The sequence below is a fragment of the Pelophylax lessonae genome (genome assembly GCF_965119305.1).
Source record: "Pelophylax lessonae genome assembly, chromosome: 3".
Classification (NCBI taxonomy): domain Eukaryota; kingdom Metazoa; phylum Chordata; class Amphibia; order Anura; family Ranidae; genus Pelophylax; species Pelophylax lessonae.
The window spans coordinates 493,506,394-493,534,160 of NC_138770.1; the positions used below are offsets into that span (position 1 = coordinate 493,506,394).

Here is a 27,767-nt window from a genome sequence, read left to right on the forward strand (position 1 = left end):
TTTTGGTTACACTCTATGGCTATGTTTACATCTTAGATGTTCTACATGCCATGTTTGCATGTGCACAGTGGCCCATTCATTTGAATGGGCTGCTACCCCTGTGTTTCCTGTGGGAAAAGGTCCCTGAACCTTTTTTAACATGGATCAAAACGTGTGGGAAAGCACACTGCATTTTTAGTGCATAGTTGTGCCATTAAGAGTTAAAGTGATATTAAAGGCAATTTGTTTTTTTTTAAAAATAAAAAACAAGTTATACTTACCCTGGGGGCACCCAAGCGGGTTTACTCCTGAGTCACTGTTCTGCGTGTCCATTCACACTCAGAGCCAAAGCTCGGCCCTGCCCCCTTCTTCTCATTGACTCGCTCCCTTTGATTGAAAGCGATGGCTCCTGCTGCTGTCTTAGCCATTGAGGTGGGAGAGTCCCTTGAGAGCCAAGGCTCTCGTGCACATCGCTGGATCACAATGGGGGTCCGGTAAGTATTAGAGGGGGCTATGGGGCTGCTGCACAGAGAAGGTTTTTTTTTTATCTTCTTTTTTTTGCTTTTCCTTCCTGACACACAACCATTGGTATTATTTTGAATATGCAACATGTACTCTCAGAGTACAATTTTAATGTCTGCAGATGACACAAGGCTATGGGTAGCATAACGTTCTTATAGGATGTCCCCAACTTACAAGCCGACCTCAATGAACTATTTCATTGGGCAACTATGATGATAAACAAAAATATATGCACATAGGATAGGATAAAAACATGCATGCATCTGCGGCAGGGGGTAGGCAAGAGGTTAAACAATCTCTGCAGCTGTACCATTACATTACATTACAGATTTAATCTAATTAAATTAAAACTATTGAAAGTTTTGGGTCATAAAATGATTTAGAGCCTCCAAATGCCATTTCATACTTAAAGAGAAGTTCCAGCTGTGGAAAAATAAATGTAAAGTCAGCAGCTACAAATACTGTAGCTGCTGACTTTTACTATATAGACACTTGCCTGTCCAGGGATCCTGCGATGTCAGAACCCCAGTCGATTTTCAGATCGGCTGCCGGGTGCTGCCGCCACCATTCACTGTAAGGGAAACCAGCAATGAAGCCTTTCGGGCCCCACAGCCGGCTTCCCTACTGCGCATGTACGAAGCACGCTGCGCATTCTGATTGGCTGGGTGGCGGGGGAAGAAAAAAATGGACGGAATTTCAGAGGGACGGCACCACAGCGCTGTCTCCCAGAAGTGGGGAAGGGTACCTGTCATAAACAGGTACCCGTTCCCCCCCCCTACCCCCTGAAAGGTGCCAAATGGGACACCGGAGGGAGGAAGCAAATGAAAGGAAGTTCCACTTTTGAATGAAACTTCGCTTAAAACTCTACAATATTATTATGAATGATTCCTCTAAAAAATAAGCTGTTTCTTCACTAAACCTTACTAATATATTGATTTGTTAAAAACATATGACCTCAATCAAATGTAGCCAAGGGCCATTCACCTGTTTTTCACTTTGCGGGACTCCCTCTTCTTTTCCTGTTGAAGTTGTTCAATCTTCTGCTGCATCTCTTCCTGTTTAGCAATGATGGCATGAATAATCTCCATGGCTGTGTTTACCTCTTCCTGTGGAAAAATGCTGAATGAAATACATATATCTGTACAATGCAACATACAAATATATTTTTTGCAAGCACGTTGGAAATTGTAAGCAATAATGAGCATCTCTGATATTGCTGTATGCCGCATATACCTTTTAGTAATGTCGTATCACAGCAAGCAATGTCCCCAACTGGTTTCCATGCTTGGAAGTACTAAAGTATTTGTTGGTATTCTAAAACATTATTCAAGTATGCAATATCAAATATATGATTGATTAGTTTAGACTGACATGTGAATGGAAAAAAACCTCATTATAAGACTTATGAAAACGCTCACTCCACAAAATAGGGGGATTTCCACTATGATTCTACTGACTATTGCATCTGTTATAATTAGGGATGCACCAATACCGATACTAAGCATTTGCGCGAGTATTGGTACTCGCGCAAATGCTCCCGATACCGAAACTGATACTTTGCGGTTTGATTTGCGTCAATACAAAGTGAAAGGGCGCAAATCACACTGCAAAGAGTCGCATGCCATTTAAACAGGAATGCGGTGCGATTCCTATCTGAATCCCATGCGATTTCCCCCACCACTCCTGTGTGTGTATAGAAAGGGAAGTGCCATCTAGTGGGCAGTTTATTAAATGTTTTAACTCACAATAAGTACATATTTGGTCAAATGCAAAATCCAAATAGTGTCTCGGTCCCGCCGATGACAGCAAATAACGGCCGCTCCCGCCCCCCACTAGGCAGCGGGGATGCAGCCACGGCCGGGCACCCGCGATCGCTCCCTGCTGAGAGAGAAGTTCTTCTCTCTGAAATGATCACAGAGCGCCTGTGATCCTTCTATATAGGATCACAGGTCTCTGTGGTCATTTTACACACCCATCCCCCATACAGTTAGAAAACACTCCCCTAGGCTCACACTTAACCCTTTGATCACCCCTCCCCTGGCAATGTCACTATTACAGTAACAGTGCATATTTTTAGCAATGATTACTGTAGTAATGTCACTGGTACCCCCAAAAGTGTAAAAAATGTCAGTTAGGGATCCGATCTGTCCGCCAAAATGTCGCAATCCTGCTAAAAAATCGCAGATCGCCACCATTACTATTAAAATAAATAAATAAATAAATAAATAAATAAAAATGACAAATCTTTCCCCTAGTTTGAAGACGCGATAACTTTTGCGCAAACTAATCAAAATACGATTATTGTGATTTTTATTACCAAAAATATGTAGCAGAATATAAATTGAATCAAATGGGGGATGACCTGTGTTGGGTGCTAAAGGTGGTGCCACATCCCAATAAAGTCTCAAAAAAGAAGGATTTTCCCCTGTTGGTGGGATTTTTTAGGCACTCATGTCTACACAAGTTTTGTTCAAAAGTGTTTAATATTTTATTGAGATAACAAAATTAACAAAGTAATAAAAGGCAAGTAAAGTAGAAATACATCACATATGCACTTGAATAAGGCACCAATTGCAGGGTGAGGACTCCAGACCCGACTAGTTTCGGAGTTATACAACTACTCCTTCTTCAAGGGGACAAAATAGGAGACCCTGAATGGTGGTCTGTATGTAATTGATCAAACAAAAGTCAATCAAATGCGAATAATGATACAGATATTCATACAGTACATAAGTTTGTATAAAAAGATTTGAAGTATAATCACAACTTACATTCTGTGCGGTGATGGATAAAACTATATACCTGCCGGTATATGTTAAAAACAGGTGCTCTTTGCGCTCTGCCAAAAACACGGGTTGATTGTGTGGTTGATGAAATCCAACAAATGAAGCCCTCATAGGCTTGTGTTGTAGGGAAAGATTATGCCCATATATGTGGAGAATCCCAGGAAGACATCAAGTCAGAGCAACTGGATCCCAATAATTGGCCGATCAGCTACAGAGGAGAAATATAGGATCATAAAAGTATGTTGGTCCCATAATATAAGCTGGCCATATTGTTTGAAAAGGGGACAATAAGAAAGGCTCGGAGATGGAATGATAAGTTCCATCTCAGTGCCAGAGTGACAACATATATTTTGGAAAGAAAGCTAACAATCCCATTCCTATATAGGTGGGGAGGAGAGAAAGCCAATAAGGGATTGGTGAATACCCATGATTATCCCTTAAGAACAATTGTATGTTCGTTTCCCCTAATCAACGAAAAAGGGCCGGATAAAGCACAGTTACCCCCATCATCTATAAAAAGATTTGGTGAGGTATCAATAAAAAAGTTACCTTTTGCACGGTGTTTAGACAGACTGGATTAGATCAGGTCCTCACAGTGTTCTCAGCAAGCGAACAATGAATTCACTGCTGAGAAGAGGGTATATGTGTGGAGTCAATTGGACTTCACAGCTGTGTATACTTAACTGGCTTGGTTCACTTCTCCCTGTGCTGATTGCCTGATGGGGTCCCTGGTGCGGAGGGGCCGGGCGTTCCTCCGCTCCATTGGCCCGGAGAGCGATACAGCGGAAGTTCGGCCGGCTCCTGCGTTCCACCGGCACGTCACCTAACCCGTCAGCGTGGAACGCAGGCGGGGTATGGTATGCGTCACCGTCTGTGGGTCTCGCGATGCGAGACCTTAACATGACAGAAGACGCAAAATGCGGCTCGCCACTAGGTGGCGGCCGCTTTCCGTGCCGGGTTGTCTGCTTGATAGAGATTCACTGGCGACAAATACCACATTTTTCTGTCCTGGGTGGACAGAGAATGACAGGCATTAAATAAAAAATTGTCTCATTATAACGAAGAAGTATGTTTTGAAGGAAAATAGTATATTATAGCCCCATTGAGGCTATCATCGCCGATCTTTTACTGTCCTTGTAAAAATGCAAGGGAAGAACGAAAGGCATAAATAAAGAGACAAAAATACAAAGATTTTTCTTATCATTTTGACTTCAACCCATAAAGGTTCTGGATGAGCGCAGGAGCATCTGTTGAGAGAACAGAAACCAGAAATGGAATTATATGCAAGCATTGAACATAAGATGCATTTAAGAAAATAATGGTATTGCCAATACTGACCCCTATTGATGACAGATTAGGATAACAAGATGGTTCATATTTGGAAATAATATGGAAGTTTGTCAGCAAAGGGGAAGGAGGGCTTATTTCTCCATTCCTCCCGAACTGAAACCTTCTAGGAAAGGTTTAAAAGATACCATCTCGTTTAACCCTGGGGGTTCAGTAGCTTTGAGGAGATAGATCCACCGTAGTTCCATTTGCAGGAGGACCTTGTTCCAGTCTCCTCCTCTGGAACTAGGGTGGATCCTGTCTAAAATCAAAAATTTGATTTTGGGACATTTCCCTGGATGAACAAGTGCCGCATGTCGCCCGAGGGGGAGATCAGGGTCACAGGTCTTAATACTTTTTATGTGTCTGTTGGCACGTTTAAAGAAATCTAACTTGGTCTTGCCGACGTAAAAACAGCCGCACTCACAGAGCAGTAAGTATACCACTCCGTGAGTGTGGCAGTTAGCGAAATGTTTGGGCCTAAATACCTGGCCATTCGGCAGGGTGGGGTTTTTAGATGTCAGCATAAAACCACAGTATCTGCAACTGCCACAAATATAAGTGCCCTTATATTTGCACGGGTCATGTTTTTCTTGATCTTTAAATTCGCTCTGAACAAGTTTGTCTTTAAGCGCCGGTACCTTGCGATAGGTAAAATGGGGTTGTTCTGGGACGTATTTTCCCACAATGGGGTCCAAAGCAAGCACATGCCAGTATTTGGATACTATTTTTTTAATTGTTAAATGTTGTTCCGAATATGTTGTTATTATTCTTAAAACTGGATCATCCTCTTTCTTCTCTTTGGGGGACAGTAGTTTACTCCTTTCACTGGAAATTGCTTTTTTGTAAGCTTTTTTCAGGATTGTTTTTGTGTACCCCCTGGCCAGGAGTCTAGTTCTAAGATCATCCGCTGCTTTGCGGGAGCCTTCTAGATCTTTGCAATTACGTCTGGCTCTCAGATATTCCCCATATGGTATGGAGTGTACCAGAGACCGAGGATGAAAGCTGGATGCATGGAGGATGGTGTTCCCCGCAGTGGGCTTCCGAAAAAGGTCACTGTGGAGAGCACCATCCTCCCCCCTCGTTACTTCCACATCCAAGAATGTGACCACGTCCTTACTTGCATTCATGGTAAAGGTTAGGTTAAAGTCATTTCGATTCATCCTGTCTATACAATTATCAAGAAGTTCAGATGAACCCTGCCAAATCATAAAGATGTCGTCTATCTATCGTAACCACATACTGATGTGGTCCGTATACATAGAGGTAGTTTCATTTGTAAGAAAGAATTGCTCCCACTCCCCCAGATACAGATTGGCGTAGGATGGGGCACAACAAGTGCCCATCGCTACGCCCTGTATCTGGAGGTAGTGGGAGCCATTGAAGGTAAATACATTGTGATGTAAAATATATTGTAAGATAGACAGGATGAATTCTCCGTAGGCGTCGAGGGTATAGTTAGATGTTATGGCGTGTTGTACAGCTGCCATCCCCCGTTCATGGGGGATAGAGCTGTACAAGGCCTCGACGTCAACGGTGACGAGTAAACTATCTTGTGGGATTTGTATGTCCTCAATTTGTTGCAAAAAGTGTATCGTGTCACGGATGTGTGAGGGTAAGGCCGTTACCAAGGGTTTGAGGAAAGCATCTACCAGTTTACTGGCACTGTCGGAGATGGAGCCCCGACCTGATATAATTGGCCGTCCGGGTGGATCAGTAGCATTTTTATGAATTTTAGGGAGTGAATAAAACGTTGGAGTGACAGGGAATGGTATACGTATAAATTCCCATGTATGCTTCGGAATCACGTTATTCAAATATGCTGTATCAATTAATTGATAAAATTCTTGTTGATACTTGATCACTATGTTTGATGTAATTTTGCGGTACCAATTCTGATTTCTAAGAATTTTGTAACACATGGCTGTATATTGTGAATTGTTCATAATGACAACGTTTCCGCCCTTGTCAGCCTGTTTAATTGTGATTAAATGATTTTGTGATAATTTATTGATAGCCAATCTTTGGCTGGTCGTGATGTTTGATGTTTTGGATGGCCGAATATTAATTTTTTCGACCTCTTTTGTTACAAGCTTAACAAAGGCGGAAACGTTGGCATTAGTGGAAATAGGAAATTTGTCGGATTTTTTCCTCAAAGATTCGGTCTTGTGAATCGGATTTGGTTGTTTGGGGTCTACACCCTCAAGGAGTGATGGCAAATCAATTTTGTCGATCAAATCATCGTTCTCTTCCAATAAAGATATCAAAGTATCTAAAATGGAGTCCTTTTTGGACTTGGGTACATTGGATATGTTAGTTTTGTCATATGCGGCCTTGAAATTCAACTTACGAGCGAAAAGGTGAAGATCTTTAATAAAGTAAAATTTTTTAAGGGAGGTATTTGGACAAAAGCAGAGACCTTTGGATAAAACCTCGATTTCATCTGAGGATAGCTCATAGTCAGACAAGTTAATGACTGACAAGTCCATTTGTGCCGAATTGGTGGTGGGGCCCATAGAAAGGTGAGGTGTAGGGGTTTTTATTGTGTCATTGGTGTGAAAGTCGGGGCTCTCTGATGAACCAGTTCTAAAAAAGTGGCATCTTGGAGATTAGTAGTGGATACAAGTGAGAGAGGTATTTGGGATATATTGGGTGTAGGTATGTTAGTGAGAGGAGAGGTGACATCTGGTGGTGGTTGAGTGATATTATCTGAATGGGAAGTGTGTGACTTGAAAAGTGAAAGGTTGGGGGTTCGTTCTTGTTGGATATTCGATTTTTTCATTGTCTGTCCAATTACTGTTTCATCTTGGAATGCTCGTTTTACTCCTTCCTTAACTCTTTGTTTAATTGAATTTTTTGGAACATGTGATGTATTTTTGGATGAAGGGTGAGATGTATTCGTCTGATATTGTTTTTTAGGTGGCCCATTGTATAATATTTTATTGGTGTTCCACTTATATGCCTTTTTCTGTTCAAAGGCCATAGTGTCTCTATTTAATTTATTTTGTTTTTTTATCAAAATGTTGCGATTGTGAATTTCTAGATGTTGTTTGAGTTGTTTTTCCTTTTCATCAAAGAGTTTATGTGTTTTGTATTTTTTCATTTTGTCACATAGACTGTTAATTTCTTTGTCTAGGATCGCAGATCGACGAGTGTATTCGTTGATTAGTAATGTCATAAGGGTGGCTGAGCAATCAGTCAGGGCTTGTTCCCAGTTGGTCTTAAATTCCGGGCTTAAGTCCTCTAATAGTGGAAACAGTTGAATTCTAAGGCCTGTGGGGTTTGTTTTATTTTTAAGATAGTCCTGAAAAGATTTTACATGCCAAAAATTGGCTGATTTTTTCTCAAGGGCTTTGGACAATTGGAAGAAGAGAGCGGACAGGTCCGCATCTGCATACTCCCTTTGTCCAAAGTCCCTGAGATAATGAGACATAAGGTTCTCCCATTCATCTCCCGTGTACTCGGCCATGATGACTGAAACCAACCAGGAGGAAAATGGGGGTTCCTGAAAATAAGTATTGGAGAGACGATAAATTCGATACAATCAAAATTGGAAGATGACTACCAATATCTGCAAGACCAAATGTGGTAACACTGGTTATCTGTTCACATTAACAAGTTATGATTAATGGTTCAAACAAGTATTGTTGAATCTCTATCAAGCAGACAACCCGGCACGGAAAGCGGCCGCCACCTAGTGGCGAGCCGCATTTTGCGTCTTCTGTCATGTTAAGGTCTCGCATCGCGAGACCCACAGACGGTGACGCATACCATACCCCGCCTGCGTTCCACGCTGACGGATTAGGTGACGTGCCGGTGGAACGCAGGAGCCGGCCGAACTTCTGCTGTATCGCTCTCCGGGCCAATGGAGCGGAGGAACGCCCGGCCCCTCTGCACCAGGGACCCCATCAGGCAATCAGCACAGGGAGAAGTGAACCAAGCCAGTTATGTATACACAGCTGTGAAGTCCAATTGACTCCACACATATACCCTCTTCTCAGCAGTGAATTCATTGTTCGCTTGCTGAGAACACTGTGAGGACCTGATCTAATCCAGTCTGTCTAAACACCGTGCAAAAGGTAACTTTTTTATTGATACCTCACCAAATCTTTTTATAGATGATGGGGGTAACTGTGCTTTATCCGGCCCTTATTCGTTGATTAGGGGAAACGAACATACAATTGTTCTTAAGGGATAATCATGGGTATTCACCAATCCCTTATTGGCTTTCTCTCCTCCCCACCTATATAGGAATGGGATTGTTAGCTTTCTTTCCAAAATATATGTTGTCACTCTGGCACTGAGATGGAACTTATCATTCCATCTCCGAGCCTTTCTTATTGTCCCCTTTTCAAACAATATGGCCAGCTTATATTATGGGACCAACATACTTTTATGATCCTATATTTCTCCTCTGTAGCTGATCGGCCAATTATTGGGATCCAGTTGCTCTGACTTGATGTCTTCCTGGGATTCTCCACATATATGGGCATAATCTTTCCCTACAACACAAGCCTATGAGGGCTTCATTTGTTGGATTTCATCAACCACACAATCAACCCGTGTTTTTGGCAGAGCGCAAAGAGCACCTGTTTTTAACATATACCGGCAGGTATATAGTTTTATCCATCACCGCACAGAATGTAAGTTGTGATTATACTTCAAATCTTTTTATACAAACTTATGTACTGTATGAATATCTGTATCATTATTCGCATTTGATTGACTTTTGTTTGATCAATTACATACAGACCACCATTCAGGGTCTCCTATTTTGTCCCCTTGAAGAAGGAGTAGTTGTATAACTCCGAAACTAGTCGGGTCTGGAGTCCTCACCCTGCAATTGGTGCCTTATTCAAGTGCATATGTGATGTATTTCTACTTTACTTGCCTTTTATTACTTTGTTAATTTTGTTATCTCAACAAAAATATTAAACACTTTTGAACAAAACTTGTGTAGACATGAGTGCCTAAAAAATCCAACCAACAGGGGAAAATCCTTCCTTTTTTCAGAATATAAATTGGCCTAAAATTATGACATTTTTTTGGGGGGGGGAATGTTATATAGCAGAATGTGAAAAAAAAATTATTTATTTATTTTTTTAAATTGTCGCTCTTTTTTTGTTTATAGCGCAAAAAATAAAAAAAAACGCAGAGGTGATCAAATACCACCAAAAGAAAGCTCTATTTGTGGGGAAAAAAAAGAACATCAATTTTACTTTGGTACAGTGTTGCATGACGGCGCAATTTTTGGTTAAAATAACGCAGTGCTGTATCGCAAAAGATGGCCTGGTCATTAAGGGGGCAAATCCTTCCAGTCCAGAACTAGTTAAATAAATAAAAATTTGTAATATTTTGAAACAAGGTATTCTGGATAAAAATCAAGCATGCTGTATCAATTTTGGGATACAGGGTAACTGTTTTATACAGTGCTTTGCAAAAAGTATTCATTTCATACCCCTTGAAAGTTTCCACATTTTGTCATGTTACAACCAAAAACGTAAATGTATGTTATGTATGTTATTGGGATTTTATGTAATAGACCAACACAAAGTGGCACGTAATTGTGAAGTGGAAGGAAAATGAGAAATGGTTTTCAAGTTTTTTACAAATAAATATCTGAAAAGTGTGGTATGCATTTGTATTCAGCCTCCTTTACTCTTTTTTTTTTTCCCAAAAAGCCTCCTTTACTCTGATACCCCTAACTAAAATCTAGTGGAACCAGCTGCCTTCAGAAGTCACCAAATTAGTAAATACAGTCCACCTGTGCGTAATTTATATTCAGTTTAAATACTCCTGTCCTGTGAAGCCCTCAGAGGTTTGTTGGGGAACCTTAGTGAACAAACTGCATCATGAAGGCCAAGGAACACACCAGACAGGTCAGGGATAAAGTTTTGGCAAAGTTAAAAGCAGGGTTAGGTTATAAAAAAAAATATCCCAAGCTTTGAACATCTCACTGAGCACTGTTCAATCCATCATCTGAAAATGGAAAGAGTATGGCACAACTGCAACCAAGGCCTACCAAGACATGGCAGTCCACCTAAACTCACAGACAGGGCAAGAAGAGCATTAATCAGAAAAGCAGCCGAGAGGCCCATGGTAACTCTGGAGGAGCTGCAGAGATCAACAGCTCAGGTGGGAGAATCTGTCCACAGGAAAACTATTAGTCGTGCACTCCATAAATCTGGCCTTTATGGAAAAGTGGCAAGAAGAAAGCCATTGTTGAAAGAAAGCCATAAGATATCCCATTGGCAGTTTGCGAGAAGCCAGGTGGGGGATACAGCAAACATGTGGAAGAAGGTGCTCTGGTCAGATGAGACCAACAACTTTTTGGCCTAAAAGCAAAAACGCTATGTGTAGTGGAAAACTAACACTGCACATCGCCCTGAACACACCATCCCCACCGTGAAACATGGTGGTGGCAGCTTTATGTTGTGGGGATGCTTTTCTTCAGCAGACATAGGGAAGCTGGTCAGAGTTGATGGAAAGATGGATGGAGCCAAATACAGGGCAATCTTAGAATAAAACCCGTTAGAGTCTGCAAAAGACTTGAGACTGGGGCGGAGGTGCACCTTCCAGGAGGACAACGACCCTAAAAATACAGCTAGAGCTACAATAGAATGGTTTAGATCAAAGCATATTCATTTGTTAGAATGGCCCAGTCAAAGTCTAGACCAAAATCCAATTAAAAGTCTGTGGCAAGGGGGGGTGTGGCTTAAGTCGGCATGGCCAGACGTGTTTGAGAGATGCTCACAGAATCCTGCTTCATCCTGCATCTAACTAGTTGCTCTCCCTCATGAAAGTGCCTCGTTGTGACGCCTGCTTGTCCCGGGAATGTTTGCAGAGCCGGATGCCTAGCGGGTGAGCTCCGGTGCCGCCGGCCTCCATCCCTCTCCATCCTCCGCCTTGGAGCCAGACCACGGCCTTTTCCAGCATCCATCTGCCACACCAGGTCCTGCCATCGGTCCATTGGTCCCTAGTTCTGGAGCCAGAACCCGGATTAAGGCTACTGGGAGACCGCGCCCTACTTGGGCCTACGCCGCCACCGGACACCTCCGGCCTATAGTTTCTGCTGCCCGGAGCCAGGTAGGAGTCGGCCAGATCCCGACAGCGGCCTCCCGACCTTAGCCCGACCTGCCTCTGGAGCCCCCTGGCTACCTAAGCCTTCTCTCCACCTGCGGCCGGCTGCCATTTTGTCCATGCTGGTGCCCACCGGACACAGTTCGCCCTCCCTGGGACCCCTCTAGGGAGAATCCATCGGCCCTGCCTTGTTCTCAGCCTGCCCGGGCCTTACATCACCCCTTGCCATACTGCCTCCAGCTCGAATCACCATTACCTTCACCATGGCTTGTGTCCCCCCCAGGGGTCATTCTAAGTAGGCATTGGGACCCCCATATACCACCCTGCTGCTCCACACCTTCCTATGTCCGCTTTATTCAACCTCAGCTGTGGCCACCTGTCTCTTTACATGGACTGTCTCAGCCACTGCTGCAGCTCCTGTGCTGCCTGCAGATCGTTGCACCTGCTCACAATACTACAGTCTGCTGCTAGTGCTCCAATCTGCTCCAGTTATCACTCCCCGTCTGATGATAAACTATCAACTCTGTGTGTTGAATTTCAGATGTTTTGCCTGCCTCCAAAGACCCCCAAAAAATGCCCAAAAAAACGCCTGCACCAAAAAAAAACGCCCAGGTGTGTTATTGCAGGCGTTTTTTTTGGGGGTCTTTGGAGGCAGGCATAACATCTGAACTTCTGTATAGGGGTATATATACACACACACTTATATGTATTTATACACATACACATATATAGGTGTTATAGCAGAGAATCCATATGGGTGTTAATTATTTCATTAGCGCAAGCATAGGTTTCTGCTACTTTCACACCTATATATGTGTGTGTGTATATATACATACATGTGTGTGTATATATATACCCCTACACAGAAGTTCAGATGTCATGCCTGACTCCAAACATGTCCTCAAAAAAGCCCTATAAACGCCTGCAGCAAAAAGCAGGGTGACAGGGGCGAAGCCATATGCCTGTTCTATAAGTGTTCTAAGAGAAACGATCTTTTCTCTATAGTGGTCACCCTGACATGGAAGGGTTTGGTCACCCTGCCATAGCAGTCAGAGTCAGTTAACCCTACACTATACTACGGTCCCCTTACACTTAACACTTTCCCTACAGAAACTAGATTATTAAATCTAACTATAGTGGAAAATAGCACCCTAACTACACTAGATATCCCTTTCCTCACACTAATAATTGCTAAATGACACTTTGAAGCAGAAGTAACAGAACTGCTTCCACTCTCTTCCACGTCCGTGTATTACAATGCTAGGAATTTGGCGGGGCTATCTTATATACTGGGGGGCGTATTCACTAATGATTGGCCTCTGGACCCCCTAGTCACTCCAATCACATTCCTAGCATTCCCTTGCCCCCTCAATTGGCTTTTACTGATGGTTCTGGTCCAATCACGGGCTTTTAAAGCCCATTTCCTGTCCCATTGCATTTTGGTCGGTTCTGGTTGCCGAATTCCAAACTTTTTCAGCAAAAAGTTCAGAATTCGGCCGAACCTCGAACAGTCAATGTTCAGGTCGAACCGATGGTCGACCCGAACCGTTCGATCATCCCTACTGGCAAGTCCACATCTATTAAAATTCGGAGGACACAGACGATTTTACAACTTAAAGGGTCTTTCCCGGAGTCTTGCACACTGACCTCACTGGATACCGCTAAGGCCTTTGACTCGATTGAGTTGCGGTTTCTGATGGCGGCATTGCGCTCCTTTGGCTTCAGGGTTAAGTTTCAGGCTTGGGTCTCGATCCTTTATAGGGACCCTACCTCCCATATCCTGGTTAATGGTCTGCTGTCCCCGTCTATAAAGCAACATTGAGGTACCAGACAGGGCTGTCCATTATCCCCTTTGTTATTCAGGGTGGCTATTGAGACCTTGGCATTGAGATTTCGGCAGTCTCCCCTCCTGCGAGGCATTTCTATGGGTGACAAGACTGACGTCATGGGGCTCTACGCGGACGACCTCATTTTGTATCTCCAGGATACCTCCACTTCACTGCCGGCCACGATGCATATTATAGATGGCTTTGGCACCTATTCTGGCCTGAAGATTACCTGGCAGAAGTCTGCTCTGATGCTACTTGACGCCAGGGCTACTGTGGCGGGTGACCCCCTTACCCCCCTCCGGGTGGTGTCCTCATTTAAGTTTCTGGGTACTATCCGCGGTCTCCATCGGATGCCCTGCTGGCTAATCTAGATCCCCTGCTACAGGTGGTTAAACACAAGCTTGGGATATGGTCTAGGCTCCCTTTATTGGTGGCAGGTAGAATAAACCTCATCAAGATGATCTTGTTGCCTAAGTGTCTCTATGTGACTTCTCACGTACCTGTCCCAGTTACTAAATCATTTTTTAAATCCCTGGACTCGCTTTTTGTGTCTTTTATATGGACTAATACTAGACGTAAGCTTAAACTTTCCACGCTACAACGCCCAAAATTGGAGGCAGGTATGGCACTGCCCAATCTGTACTACTATTACTTGGCAGGACAATTACGCCATTTGACTGACTGGTTATCGCCGACTACTCCAGCTGTTGTTGAATATTATCTTGCTAGGGTGTTGGGACTGGAGCACTTGCTGGTGGCTCTGGAAGCCCCGGCAAGGACTCTGGGAGGGCGTTCGGCCCCGATTCTTACACTAGCCAGGGCAGTGTGGCGAGAGGCTAAGAAGATTACTGACGCTGGCGACATTGCGGCTGCCCTACCTATTTGGCATAATCCAATGTTCCCCGGTATCCAAGCCTTTCTGGATTTTAGGTTCTGGGAGTGCAGGGGAATCTCTACCTTGGGAGATGTCTATGTGGGGAATATGATTGCTACCTTTCAGTCGCTGCGGGACAAATGTGATCTCCCCCGTGGTGCCTTCTATAGGTATCTCCAGCTTCGCCATGCACTCCATTCCCAGTTTGGCTCAAACGAGGTTATTCTCTCTGATTATCCACTAATTAGTATCCTGCGCTCTCAGGGACCTAGGGGCCTTATTTCCACGTTTATTTGCGTCTGTTATCGTCCACAGTTAATGGTAATCCGCTGGTGGTGCGCACCAAGTGGCAGCAACTTATACCTGATTTGTCAGATGAAGATTGGGAGGAGGCGTGTCTGATGCACCTCTCGTTTTCTCCGGCTGTTAATAACAGGTTGATCCATCTCTACATGCTACACCAATCTTTTTTGACCCCGGTCCGGTTGCATGCCATGCATAGACTTCCGACTCCTGCGTGCACCAGGTATATGCACCCGCGTGCGGATTTTGTGCATGTCAAGTGGCAGTGCCCGGTCATTGTGCGGTATTGGCGGACGGTAACTGAGGTTCTCTCCTCGGTCCTGTCTGACACGGTTCGGTGCACGCCTATGGTGTGCCTGCTGGGAGTGCTGGACGAGGAGCAGTGGCCAAGACATGCTAGGACACTGTTACAGGAGTCCCTGTTCATGGCACGTAAGGCTGTTGGCCTCAAGCGGATTCAACCTGCTCCTCCTTCGGTACATACGTGGCTGCAGTTGGTTAATCAAGTGTTGCCATATGAAAAACTCGTGTTTGAACATAGAGGCTGCCCAGCTAAGTATGATAAGGTCTGGGGGGCACGGTGCCCCTCTGATCTTGCCAATTCTGCTGTCTAGCTTTGGCTGTATGAAGCTGGTCCCTTTTTGCATATGCCGTTCTCTACATTGCTCTCATGTTCTGTCTGATGGTTTTACTTTATGCCGTGTTGGACTGCAGTTTGCTGCTTGATTTCTAAGATAACATGATTGAGATACAATGTTTATCATGGAAACTATCTTTACTGTATGCTTGCATAAGTTGATGTACCGTTTCTGTTTGCTCTTTATTTGATATGTTGGCATTCCTGTTGAGTGCCCTGTTGTATGTACTTTATGCTTTTTCTCCGTTAGGGCTCTTTCACACGGACGTTCCGTATGTCCGTAAATCACCCCATCCGTTTGCGGGTGATATACGGACATAATGAATGTCTATGGGATTGCGGATGTCAGCGGATGACCATCCGCTGACATCCGATTTTCATCCTTTCAGTTCTGTTCCGTTTTTTGGAATGGAACAGAACCCTATTTTTGTTCCGTTTGAAAAACAGAACGGATGCAAAATCGGATGTCAGCGGTGTCATCCGCTGACATCCGCAATGCCCATAGACATACATTATGTCCGTATATCATCCGCAAACGGATGGGATGATATGCCGACATAAGGACCGGATGACACAAGTGTCATTCGTGTCCGTGAAAAAAAAAAAGTGACGGAGTGGATCGCAATACGGTCCGCTCCGTGTGAAAGAGCCCTTAATAAAAAGAGTTTAAAAAAAAAAAAATCTGTGGTAGGACTTGAAAATTGCCTGTTCACAGACGCTCTTCATCCAGTCTGACAGAGCTTGAGCTAATTTGCAAAGAAGAATGGGCAAAAATGTCATTATCTAAATGTGCAAAGCTGGTAGAGACATACCCAAATAGACTTGCAGCTGCAATTGCAGCAAAAGAAGGTTGACTCAGGGGGGCTGAATACAAATCCACACCAAACCTTTCAGATATTTATTTGTAAAAAAATTTGAAAACCTTTTATCATTTTCCTTCCACTTTACAGTTATGTGGCATTTTCTAGCATATGTCATTTTCTAGCATGGTCTAGCATATAAACCCCCCCCCCCCCCCCCCAAAAAAAAAAACTTTAAATTTTTGGTTGTAACATGCCAAAATGTTTAAAATTTCAAGGGGTGTGAATACTTTTTCAAGAAGCTGTATATCTAGGGAACTGTGAATAAACAATGTGGCTGTGTGGGTGAGGGCCTGCTTTGTATATAGTTAGTGCCGGGACATGGCTAGGTTTTTGTTTTGTTATTATTTCTCCTGCTTTTTTTTCCCTAAAACACTGTACAGCACTTGTGTATATAGATCTGTATAAAGTACAAATAAACTCCGCACGGTTTGTCACTACTTCACAGGATTTTGGTATCTGTGTCTGAAAGACTGCTCATCCCAGGGAGCATTGTACCCCCTACCTGTTCCCCAGCTTACAGTGTGTTAAATTTGGTGTTATCGCTCCCACTCTCTCATAATGGTCACTGGAAGTTCTACATGGCACCTCATGGCAACGAACTCTCTGAGATCTGAAAAAAAGAATTGTTGCTATACATAAAGATGGCCTAGGCTATAGGAAAATTACCAAGACCCTGAAAATGAGCTGCAGCACGGTGGCAAAGACCATACAGCTGTGTAACAGGAAAGGTTCCACTCAGAACAGGCCAGAGGTTGTCTTTGGAAGATAGACGTATGAGTGCTGCCAACTTTGCTGCAGAGGTTGAAGAGGTGGGGGGGTCAGCCTGTCGGTGCTCAGACCATACGCCGCACACTGCTTCAAATCGGTCTGCATAGCTGTCGTCCCAGGAGGAAGCCTCTTCTAAAGATGATGCACAAGAAAGCTCGCAAACAGTTTGCTGAAGACAAGCAGACTAAGGATACAGATTCCTGGAACCATGTCCTGTGGTCTGATGAGACCAAGATAAACTTATTTGGTTCAGATGGTGTCAAGAGTTTGTGGAGGCAACCAGGTGAGGATTACAAAGACAAGTGTGTCTTGCCTACAGTCAAGCATGGTGGTAGGATGGTGTCATGGTCTGGGGCTGCATTAAGTGCTGCCGGCACTGGGGAGCTACAGTTCATTGAGGGAACCATGAATGCCAACATGTACAGTGACATAGAGAAGCAGAGCATGATCCCCTCCCTTCAGGGATTGGACCGCAGGGCAATATTCCAACATATTGACCTCAAACGCACCTCTAAGATTACCACTACCTTGCTAAAGAAGCTGAGGGAAAAGGTGATGGACTGGCCAAGCATGTCTTTAGACCTAAACCCTATTGAGCATCTGTGGGGCATCCTCAAACAGTTGGTGGAGGAGCGTAAGGTCTCTAACTTCCACCAGCTCTGTGATGTCATCATGGAGGAGTGGAAGAGGAGTCCAGTGGCAACCTGTGAAGCTCTGGTGAACTCCATCTGGAAAATAATGGTGGCCACACAAAATATTGATAGTTTAGGCCCAATTTGGACGATTTCACTTAGGCGTGTACTCACTTTTGTTGCCAGCAGTTTAGACATTAATGGCTGTGTGTTGAGTTATTTTGAGGGGACAGCAAATTTGCACTATTATACAAGCTGTACACTCACTTCATTGTAGCAAAGTGTCATTTCTTCAGTGTTTTTGTGAGATACTGTATACCATATTAAAAGCCCCTGTCCACCAAGTTTATGTACTGAGGAATGGATTTATTGACATAGGATAAGGTAAGATTTTCAATAAACTATGCATGATAAACTGGTGGTAGCACCTCCTTTCATTATATTTTTCTTATTACTCTAGGTATTTTATAAATAAGTGGGGTGATCATCACTGCTGTTTACTGTCCATATTGCAGAAGAACATTTCAATTTACCTTCTGTGTTTAATAGTTTGTTTTCTGTAGAACAAATTATTCTGTATTTGAACTTTCAAATGATCAAATATGTATAATATAAGTAAAGCATTCATATCAACTCTAAAGTGTACCTATGGATTGCAAATCATTGTTGTTACCTTAAGGTTATTCAGTGAATTCTTCATCTCTGTGACTTTCTCCTCCATAGTACAGTGACAACTCTTGATCTTCTCTTCCAGAGTGTACTCACCATGCTGTATTCGGGATAATTCCTGCATGGCCTCTGTAAATCCAGTTTTAAGTTCAGATGCCAAAACCTGCAACTAAATAATACAGTAACTTAAATAAAAGAGTTACCCACATGTCTTATGTCTCTATACGTTACCCGCATGTCTTAAGAATGTCAGTGATAAGTCTATGCTTTAAAAAATAAGTTGTCTGTCTTGTGGAAACAGACAAAACTCTGTATCACACAACAATTGTAATGTGTTTTTTCTATCAGCATTCTCTTGGATTTAGACTTTACATTGTGTTGTGACTAGTATATGGGGGACTTGGAAGCAGCTATTTTAACCCCGCTGAATACCACAAAGCCGATAGTCCCCTGGCTGTCCCCTTTGACACTCAAGGTGTCATTCATTGTTGGATTTCGAAGTTGCATACAATCTGATTATAACACTTGACTTGTTTTTTTTATTTATTTTTTTTATTTTATTTTACTTCTATCTGGCTAACAGTGTATATGTCTGTGTTAAACAGAACCCAATCAAATGTAGCTCTTGTATGAGGGGGACTTTTTATTATCTGGTCCAGTTGTCTCCTAAGAACCACCTCTGAGCCGTAGGTCATTAATATCCATTTTCTCCCCTGCTAAATATGATACTGATATGCTTGGACATTTCTGATTCAGGTCAGAATCCCTCTGCAAAAAATCTTCTTTAGACCAGTGGCTGTTATGCCCACATTTGAGAATTTGTTTCTCCCAATTACTGCGGTCAGAATTACCTTTTAAATTTGTGGCACCTGCTTGTACTTGTACCTTGTCCAATCAAAGATTACATGTCAACAAATTCTTGTAATTTTTTTATTCTGATCTGCTAATAGCTTCTCTGTTGCTTGGTTATCCTTTCAGTAGACAAGTGCTGACCTGGTTAAGCTTCAAGGGACCTGGTGATCTTTAAGGGACAACATCTCTTTAGATTGTTTCTAGACACAAATTATCTAGGACATTACTGAGGACGAGAGCACTTGTCTACCTCAACAAAGACCTCTAAGGATGAGATTGCTAAGTCTTTCCCATCTCTAACTGTTAACAAACGTTCCTTTTTTTATTTTCTGTACTTCCTCATTGAGATCCTCCAAGCAGAGTTTTCAGTTCACTTGCAGTTTCTAAAGCAAGCAAAATACTTTTGTGAAATAAAAGATATACTGTAGACTCCAGAGAGAGACATCATTTTGCCCCTGTACAAAGTATTAGTAATAGTAAGACCTTATCTGGAATATGCAGTTCAGTTTTGGACACCAGTTCACAAAAAGGATTTTGGAGAACTGGAGAAAGTGCAGTAAAGGACAACCAAACTAATAAGAGGCATGGAAAAGCTTGGCTATGAGGGAAGATTAGCTGAACTGAATTTATTATTATTATTATTATTTAGTTCTAGTTAGCTCAGTAGAATGTTTTACCACTTGCCGAATGCAATACGTATATATATATATATATATGTTGGGGTTTGCAAGTGGTTTACCAGGGTTATGGCTGAAGCCAGGCAGCTGGCTTTCTCGTGAAAATAGTCCTAACAACTAGTAGCCACCGGATCACTTCCGAAGCGGCGGGAGGGGACATCCCACCCTCTCACCCCACTCGCCGGTGCTTCTCGGGCTTACCAGTTTTACTGGCATACCCGAGAAACGATCCAACAGTGCGCTCAGCTGGTTACAGAGGCAATGAGAGAGTAGATTATCTCTGATTGCCTCTTTTGGCATTTTTTTTTTTGACCACAGATCTCTTCAGAAAGAGGACTTGTCATCCTTATTTCTATTAAGAGATATAAAAAAAAAAAATAAATAAAAGGGACAGTGTAAAAAGAAAAAAAGAAAATAATAATAAAAAACTTCAAGTGCCCTTATCCCTCAGTGCTCACATGCAGAAGTAAACGCATATATTCACATATTCAAATGGTGCTTGCACCACACGTGTGAGGTATCGATGTGAACATTCGAGCGAGAGCAATAATTCTAGTGCTAGAACTCCTCTGTATCTCTAAACAGGTGCATTTTTAAAGCATCACCTATGGAGATTTTTAAGTATCATACTTTGTCGCCATTCCACGAGCATGCTCAATTTTAAAGAGTGACATGTTAGGTATCTTTCTACTTGGCATAACGAAAATACTGATTTAAAACTTGTAAACATAAATGTGCCAGAAAAAGCTTGGTCTAAGGGCTGGGTGAATTCCTAAATGCACAAAATATAACTCACTATTAACATTTACATGTAATAACACCAGTGAATTGTTGATCCAGGGAATATTCGATTTTCTTCTAGGGGATCAGAAAGGTGTTTATCTTTCTCCTGCTAGAGCGTATTGGACCATGCTTTTATATAAGATTTTTTTTTTTTACATCCCTCTTGATCAACTATAGGTATAGGACTCCATATATATAGGTTTTCTATTTATTTAATCTGTTTATTTTTTCATATTGATTGAATTAGATTTACTTGGTCTTTTTTTAACCTATGTAACTTACCATTTAGAGACTACAAACAGGAACTTTACTCTCTGTGTGCCCTCCTTGGATTCTCTCATCAAACCTTCCTGTGTTACCCAACAGATTTGCAATATTGCATTCAGCCCTCCCAGATCCTCTGGATCATGTCAGTGCCCCAGTTTCTGTAGGGAAAAAGATTCAGGATTTTCCCTTTTACTTGCTCACTGTTCATATATACAAAGGAGACATCCCTCCATCTTAGATCTCATGTTCTGAATATCTTCATCTGAGTTTGGAAATTCCTCATGGCATTCACAATATCTATCATTGCCATGGTTTTCTGACTTCTGTGAATATTGTGATGCATACCTGCATGTCCCCATCTTTCCAACACTTCTAGTTTTCCCTACACTATCACTTTGTGGTCCTGGCTTTGTAACTCTCAACTGCACCTCAGTTTTTTACCATAGTTTTGATGTGAGTATTAGCTCTGCTGCACTCTTGTACCCATTTTGTGGGACTCTTAGATGACCTCCTGTTGAGCCGGTGCAGACTTCTGTTGGACAACATGACCTTGATTGTCCAGAAGTTCCAGGTGTTTCCTGAACCTTAAGAATTTGGCACTCAAACTGATTCAACTTTATCTGGCTTTTGTTCTGAACATGGCTCAGGCCAGAGTGTCTCTTTCACTGAATAAAGTTCAGATTTTCTGCTCTGAGGTTTGGGAATTCCTCAGATCCAGAGCTGCCTTTCCAAGGCACCAAGTCAGAGATAGCCTGGTCCTCAATGCCATACAAGTTCATTGCTGGTCTTTCATTTCCTGATTTAGAAATTTGTACAGAGAATCTTCCATGTAGCTCCCTCTGTTTGTTCCTTCGTGTTCGTGGGCTTTATTAATCACCGTGTGTTACCCATTACCACCTTAAAATAGGGGCAGGGCTAGCCCAGACTCTGGGCCAACATCCCATATGATAAACTAAACAAATCAGGTGCACCAAAGATGAACAAGAATGAATATAATCCAAGTATACATAAACCCATAAATCATCAATTTTATTGTACAGCATGACATACGAATACAGATAAAAAAAACTTAAGGCTGTCAAGAGGAATGTTTGATCCTTAGAAAAACTAAATAAATAACCCCATTCTATATTCCACGTGACATCATGAGCATCAAACAGATCTTGTATGCTCTATCATTTGAGTCTTGTGGATGGCCCAATACCTTTAGATAAACTCTTCAAGGGATAGAGTGGGTATCTGTAATATACAAACTTGTGACGTTACATCCCATTGAGACGAAGTATATCCAACTCTATACATCAGAGAAATGTTGTACGATACTTATACTATTGTTTGTACAGTAACACTTACATAAATAAAGAGATAATAAAGTTTCAAGCATAATCAGCCAGAAATATTAAAAACAATCCATGCATTGTCGGTCTCTCCTGTGAGAGTCGCCATCATTCGGGGAAGTGGGCACATGCAAAGGGATGCATCCAGAGTCCCCCCCAGTCACTTTAAAGAGGTAAAGAATATTGCAGCTGCACATAACACCCCTCTATATAGTTCACTGTATTTAATACAGATAGCTAGCCAAATTCCTTAATGGGGTCATCTAATAAAGAATCAAGTCAAAGGATTGGCAGGCAGAAAGTTGCTGCAAAAATATTACAGTACATCCAATAGTGGAAACCTAAGAAACATAACATATTCAGAGTTTAGTAGGTCAAAATATACTGAGTATATTACACACGCCAAGCGAGGGAACCTATAGATATACAAGGGCCTAAAAATATATAAGTGTATGGTAAATTAAATAAGTATTGTTGTATACGAAAGAAATGTGTGAGTAGCAGCAGCTATAGTAAAGTGCTAGTGCTAATGGTGAATGAAGTAATCAATAGGTGATTACCTACAGCGCTTGCTACAAGTTGATGAACCAATCTATAAAATATAAATATGTTGTGACAATATAATTAACTTGCTATGAATTGTGACAAATAAGAGTGTTAATTAAATATTGAAATAATTATATAAATATTCACTTTCTAAAACCATGTATTATCACTATCAAGAGATAAATAAATAAATATATGTGTATCTTAAAGTTCATGTGCACACACAATAAATAATTATAAATAAACAGTCCATAAAAAATAGGATCTCTGTGCAGCTCTCAGTGTAGCTGAGCATCTGTCTGTGGGCTCTACCAGCATTACCCTCTCCCTGAGACTTCTCTGGACAGGAGGATTATTATTACTTGAAGGAGCAGTTCTGTTTGAAGTAAAGGTACCCGATTTGGAGACTACCAGCAGTAAGAGTGGTACTGCAGAAGGATAGCTCTACATGCCAGGAGGGAACGCACCCTGACCTGGAGAGGGTCATTTAAGCACGATTGGTCCTAGTGCCATAAGGCATAAAGGACCCACGCCTTTTGGTGAGTGTGAAATTTATCTATTTTCCATGGTGAAGGGATACCAGGGCAAGAGAGAAGCACCTGTACTTTAATATATTTATTATTATCTCGGACATTTTTCACTTAGAAGTCACTGTTTGGTGTGTTTTTTCATCAATTTTTGTAATTTTATGGACTATTTTTTATGGACTGTTTATTTATAATTATTTATTGTGTGTGCACATGAACTTTAAGATACACATATATTTATTTATTTATCTCTTGATAGTGATAATACATGGTTTTAGAAAGTGAATATTTATATAATTATTTCAATATTTAATTAACACTCTTATTTGTCACAATTCATAGCAAGTTAATTATATTGTCACAACATATTTATATTTTATAGATTAGTTCATCAACTTGTAGCAAGCGCTGTAGGTAATCACCTATTGATTACTTAATTCACCATATTCAGAATTTAAGAGCATAATCAGAAAGACTAATAAAGCTTCGGCACCTATAATTCAATTAACCACCATTCATGCCCATCAGATATCAAAATGAAGTTCTCCCAACAATGTGAGCACTAGTCTTCCCACAAAATAGATGCTATATATAGTCCCACCACTAAACATATGGCTGATCATGTGCTGAATGTTAACCAATAGGGCCAGATGTCTGTGTGTAAATCGGCGCCAAATGCATCCCAATTACACAAGGACATGAGGAAAAAAATGCCCTTCTCATGCATCCCTTTGTCACTTTCGGACCATGGGTGAAGTCACTTCCAACGTGGACCACATCCACTTTCAACAATACCATCTTGTGGCCCAGACGATGCTGGCAACGCTATTTCCCCAGCCCCCACAAGGGAGGCAAAGGGGTCCAGAACTCCAGTGGAGCCATGGTAGGACCCTCCCACTGAAATCGTTGCTAAGAGGCACAGAGGACCTCCAGGTATCTTGCCTGAAGGTCCCCAAATATAAGACATATACTGTACATGCCGACAAATTAGTACATACAATTGAAATTTGAAACCACATACATATAAAACATAACAAAATATGATACACAAAAAATTTAAGTATTTAAAGTGATAGCAGACAAGAAGAGCCTCTGGGTAAACACTAAATTTAATTCATGGCTTCCCTTTTACCTGACACAGCTTTCCAGAAACGGAGCATAACATATTATTATTATTATTATTATTTACTTAAATTTTTTTTGTTAAGGTAAGGGGTTAGAGTTAAGGTTAGGATTAGGGGTTAGAGTTATTTATTTGTTTATTTTTCTTAGAGTTAGGGTACTACTACTACTACTACTTATTTAATAAAATGATGATAAATAACTAATAATTTACTTTTTTGGGTTTGGGTGTTTATTTATGTATTATTTTTATTTTTATTGTTATTATTTTTATAAGAAGATTTTTATTTATTTATTATATTTTTTCAAGATTAGGGGTTAATTATTACATATTATTTATTTTATTTATGATGCTTTTTAGTTGTGTATTTATTTTACATTTATTCATATATAACTATTTTTTTTTTCATTTGAGCAGAAAATCTCACAAAAACATGAGAATGTGCAAAAAATGCACAAATGGCGTGTTTCCATTATTTCTATGGGAATAAAAATGCTCAAATCTGCCTTATTTGAGCTACAAAAAAAGCTCCGGAACTTTTTTGAGCTTCTGACTTGTGGCTTTAGGGACTTAGAGTGGAGATGGGAACCAACTCCATATAGAATAATTGATTTTTATTCTCCTCCAGCATTTTAGAGCTTCAAGCTACAAAACACTGAGGTGTGAATGGGGCCTCAGAGTTACATAACAACAGTAACGAAAGTGTAATGTTGGGCCTTTCACACAGGCGTCCCCCACAGACCTACTCCCATTGCTGTGCAGGGAAGTAGATAATTTAACAAGACTTTGCCATATATGGATATATCTAAGGGGAGGGTTACAAGTTAAGACCCTGTTCACATTTTGTGTAGCTGGAACCTATCGCACTGTTTTGTTCTTAGCATTGGGCAGTCCATTCACTTTCAGCAAAGAAGATGAAGGATCAAATTTTTGTTCCTGAGCCAGACATGCCTTTACATGCACATTTTGCAGCAATTTTCTTGCATTTTTGCACAGCAAAATCGCACCTTCTTCAGGCTCAGATTCCAGTTTCCAGCACTTGCCAGGAATGTAACTGTTTTTTGAAACTGTTAAATCAATGAGTTTACTTTCGCTTTAACATATTCTTAGCTCCCAGTTAAATAATGCAGCTGGTTGGGACAATAATCTTCCATGCGTAGTATAACCCTGGAATTGCTCAGCTCTGAGCACTTTCAGATTCAGAGCTGCCAAATTCCAGCTGTTCTAGCCAGGTAAACAAGCAGATCTGTTTGAGCTTGATCTATTTGGGGAGTACAGGGGGAATATCAGGACTCCGAAAGTCAAAAGTCCTCTGCCACCATGTACACACAATGTGACAGTGCTCTGCCCTGCCACTATGTTAGAAGGATTAAATGTCACACAGGGTCCTCACTGATGCAGGGTGAGGGGCTCCAGGATGGCTACTGTTGAGAAAATTGGTTTTACAGTTTTCTCCAGGATTGTCAACTCATGGATTTGGTTCTGGAGTCCAGAGGCTTGGAAGAGATGACGCTTCTACCCTTATGTCCATCTCTTACTGGAGACCAGCAGCCAGACTCTGTAGTTGTTCACAGCCTTTATACCCAAGGGGCTGGCAGGGATTCAAGGCACCACATGGTAGACAGGAAGGTCCCTTGCCCAGGTCAGAGTGTGGGCCAGTGCAGCAGGGAGATGCGAGAAAGATGGTGTGTTTGCAGGCAGGAACCTGTGCAGCCCAGGTGGGCACTTTCATTGGTCAGGTTGCTGACTGAGACTGCCAGGTAGGTCTGTGTAGATGCAGACTTTGGCACTACAAAGTGTGAATAGCCAGGAGCCTGGATAAGTGATGACATTGTGGCGAACAAAGGAAGACCTAGTCCAAATCTGGAGAGCAGCCTAGAAACAATAATGAATCCCTCTATAGATACGGTAGAGTGAATGAGAGTAGGCAACCAGGAAGTAGGTGGGAAGTTTGCTAATTGCAAAGTTATCAGGTGACAATAAAGGAAAAAAAAGACTAAAAAAAAGAGAACTAATGCAGTTATCACATCTAGGCACTGGAATTCTGCAGAATATGCATATTTTGTTTTTGGGTTCAGATATGCTCTAATGAATACATGTATAAAAAAGCAGGCAGACCACACTCATAAACAACCAGTGGAAATTGAATTGATAATAAAATAAAATAACAACACAATCTGAAAGAACAATGGGAAAAAAGTGCTCATAAAGTCCCATATATTGTGTTATCTTTTAAATATTTCACTCAAAAAGAGAGACCCGTGAGTTGTAAGAGTGTCTACTCCTGCAACAGCATCTGCATGCACAATCCACTCTCCAGATATGAATGACACCCACTACAGGTAGTCAACACCAGCTTAAAACAATTCTCGAAGCCGTCAGATGGAGTAGCATTCAGCTATATATAACCTCCAAACAAGTATTCAGCGCCAGCTTTGAAAAACAATATTTGGGGCCCTCAGCTGAAGTAGGTAATTCTCAGGATGAGGATGTATGAAAAAGAGAAAGGCTTGGAGATCAGAAGCGTATGCTGCTCGGCAAGTTTCTTTCACCTTTTTGACTCACAGGATGCCGGGCGCAGCTCGATCTGCAGAAAGGAGACGTTACCTTAAAGGAAGGCCAGGAAAGCAGATCTGTCACCTCCCTCCTCTACTCCATGTACACTGGACAGTGCCTGCCTTGCCGCCTGTCACCACTGGGGGACTTTATGAGCACTTTTTTTTACATTGTTCTTTCACATTGTGTTATTATTTTATTATCAATTCCATTTTCACTGGCTGTTTATGAGCGCAGTCTACCTACTTTTATATAAATCTTTTGGCATCTATCTGCTTTCAGCTACCAACAATTAATGAATTCATTATTAGCATTGTAATTGCTCTTCACATTTTGTCTATTTATTGGTTAATCCTGTGCGCAAATGCAGTGGTGTATGTGCACTCCAAGTTAAAAAAAAATCAAATGAATATATATATCTACATTCTTTTCTGTCTTTTATATCTGCATCAAATTTAGTCTTAACTTCTTCCCGACCGCCCGCCGCAGATGTACTGCGGCTGGTTGGTTACTACAGGCAAATTGGCGTACATGTACGGCGCATGCTCTGAGGAGTCTAGGGGGCAAGCGCGCGCCAACGGCCCACGCTCGTCAGCGGGGAAGCCAATGCATGTGTCAGGCGGCTCCGATTGCCGACTGACACCCCCGGTCTCTCCCCGATGAGAGAGAAGGACGGTTGGCGGATGTAGACACAGCCGACCGTCCTTCTCCCTGCAATGATAACAGAGCCCATGTGATCCTGCTGTATAGGATCGCCTGTCTCTATGATAATTTCACAAGCCCAACCCCTCCACAGTTAGAATCACTCCCCTAGGCTTACATTTAACCCCT

The 27,767-nt window shown here is 41.9% G+C and overlaps 1 protein-coding gene across 2 annotated transcripts in view; it reads right to left on the reverse strand.

The window, feature by feature from the left end:
• ARHGEF33 (Rho guanine nucleotide exchange factor 33) overlaps positions 1-27,767 on the reverse strand; it is a 242,473-nt gene that overhangs the window by 171,714 nt on the left and 42,992 nt on the right. For both annotated transcript variants that reach the window (XM_082252137.1, XM_082252136.1), the window contains exons 3-4: positions 18,273-18,437; positions 1,486-1,607 (exon numbers count right to left, since the gene is read on the reverse strand). In XM_082252137.1, coding sequence (XP_082108263.1) covers positions 1,486-1,607; positions 18,273-18,437 — 287 coding nt within the window. The remainder of the gene's footprint in view (positions 1-1,485; positions 1,608-18,272; positions 18,438-27,767) is intronic.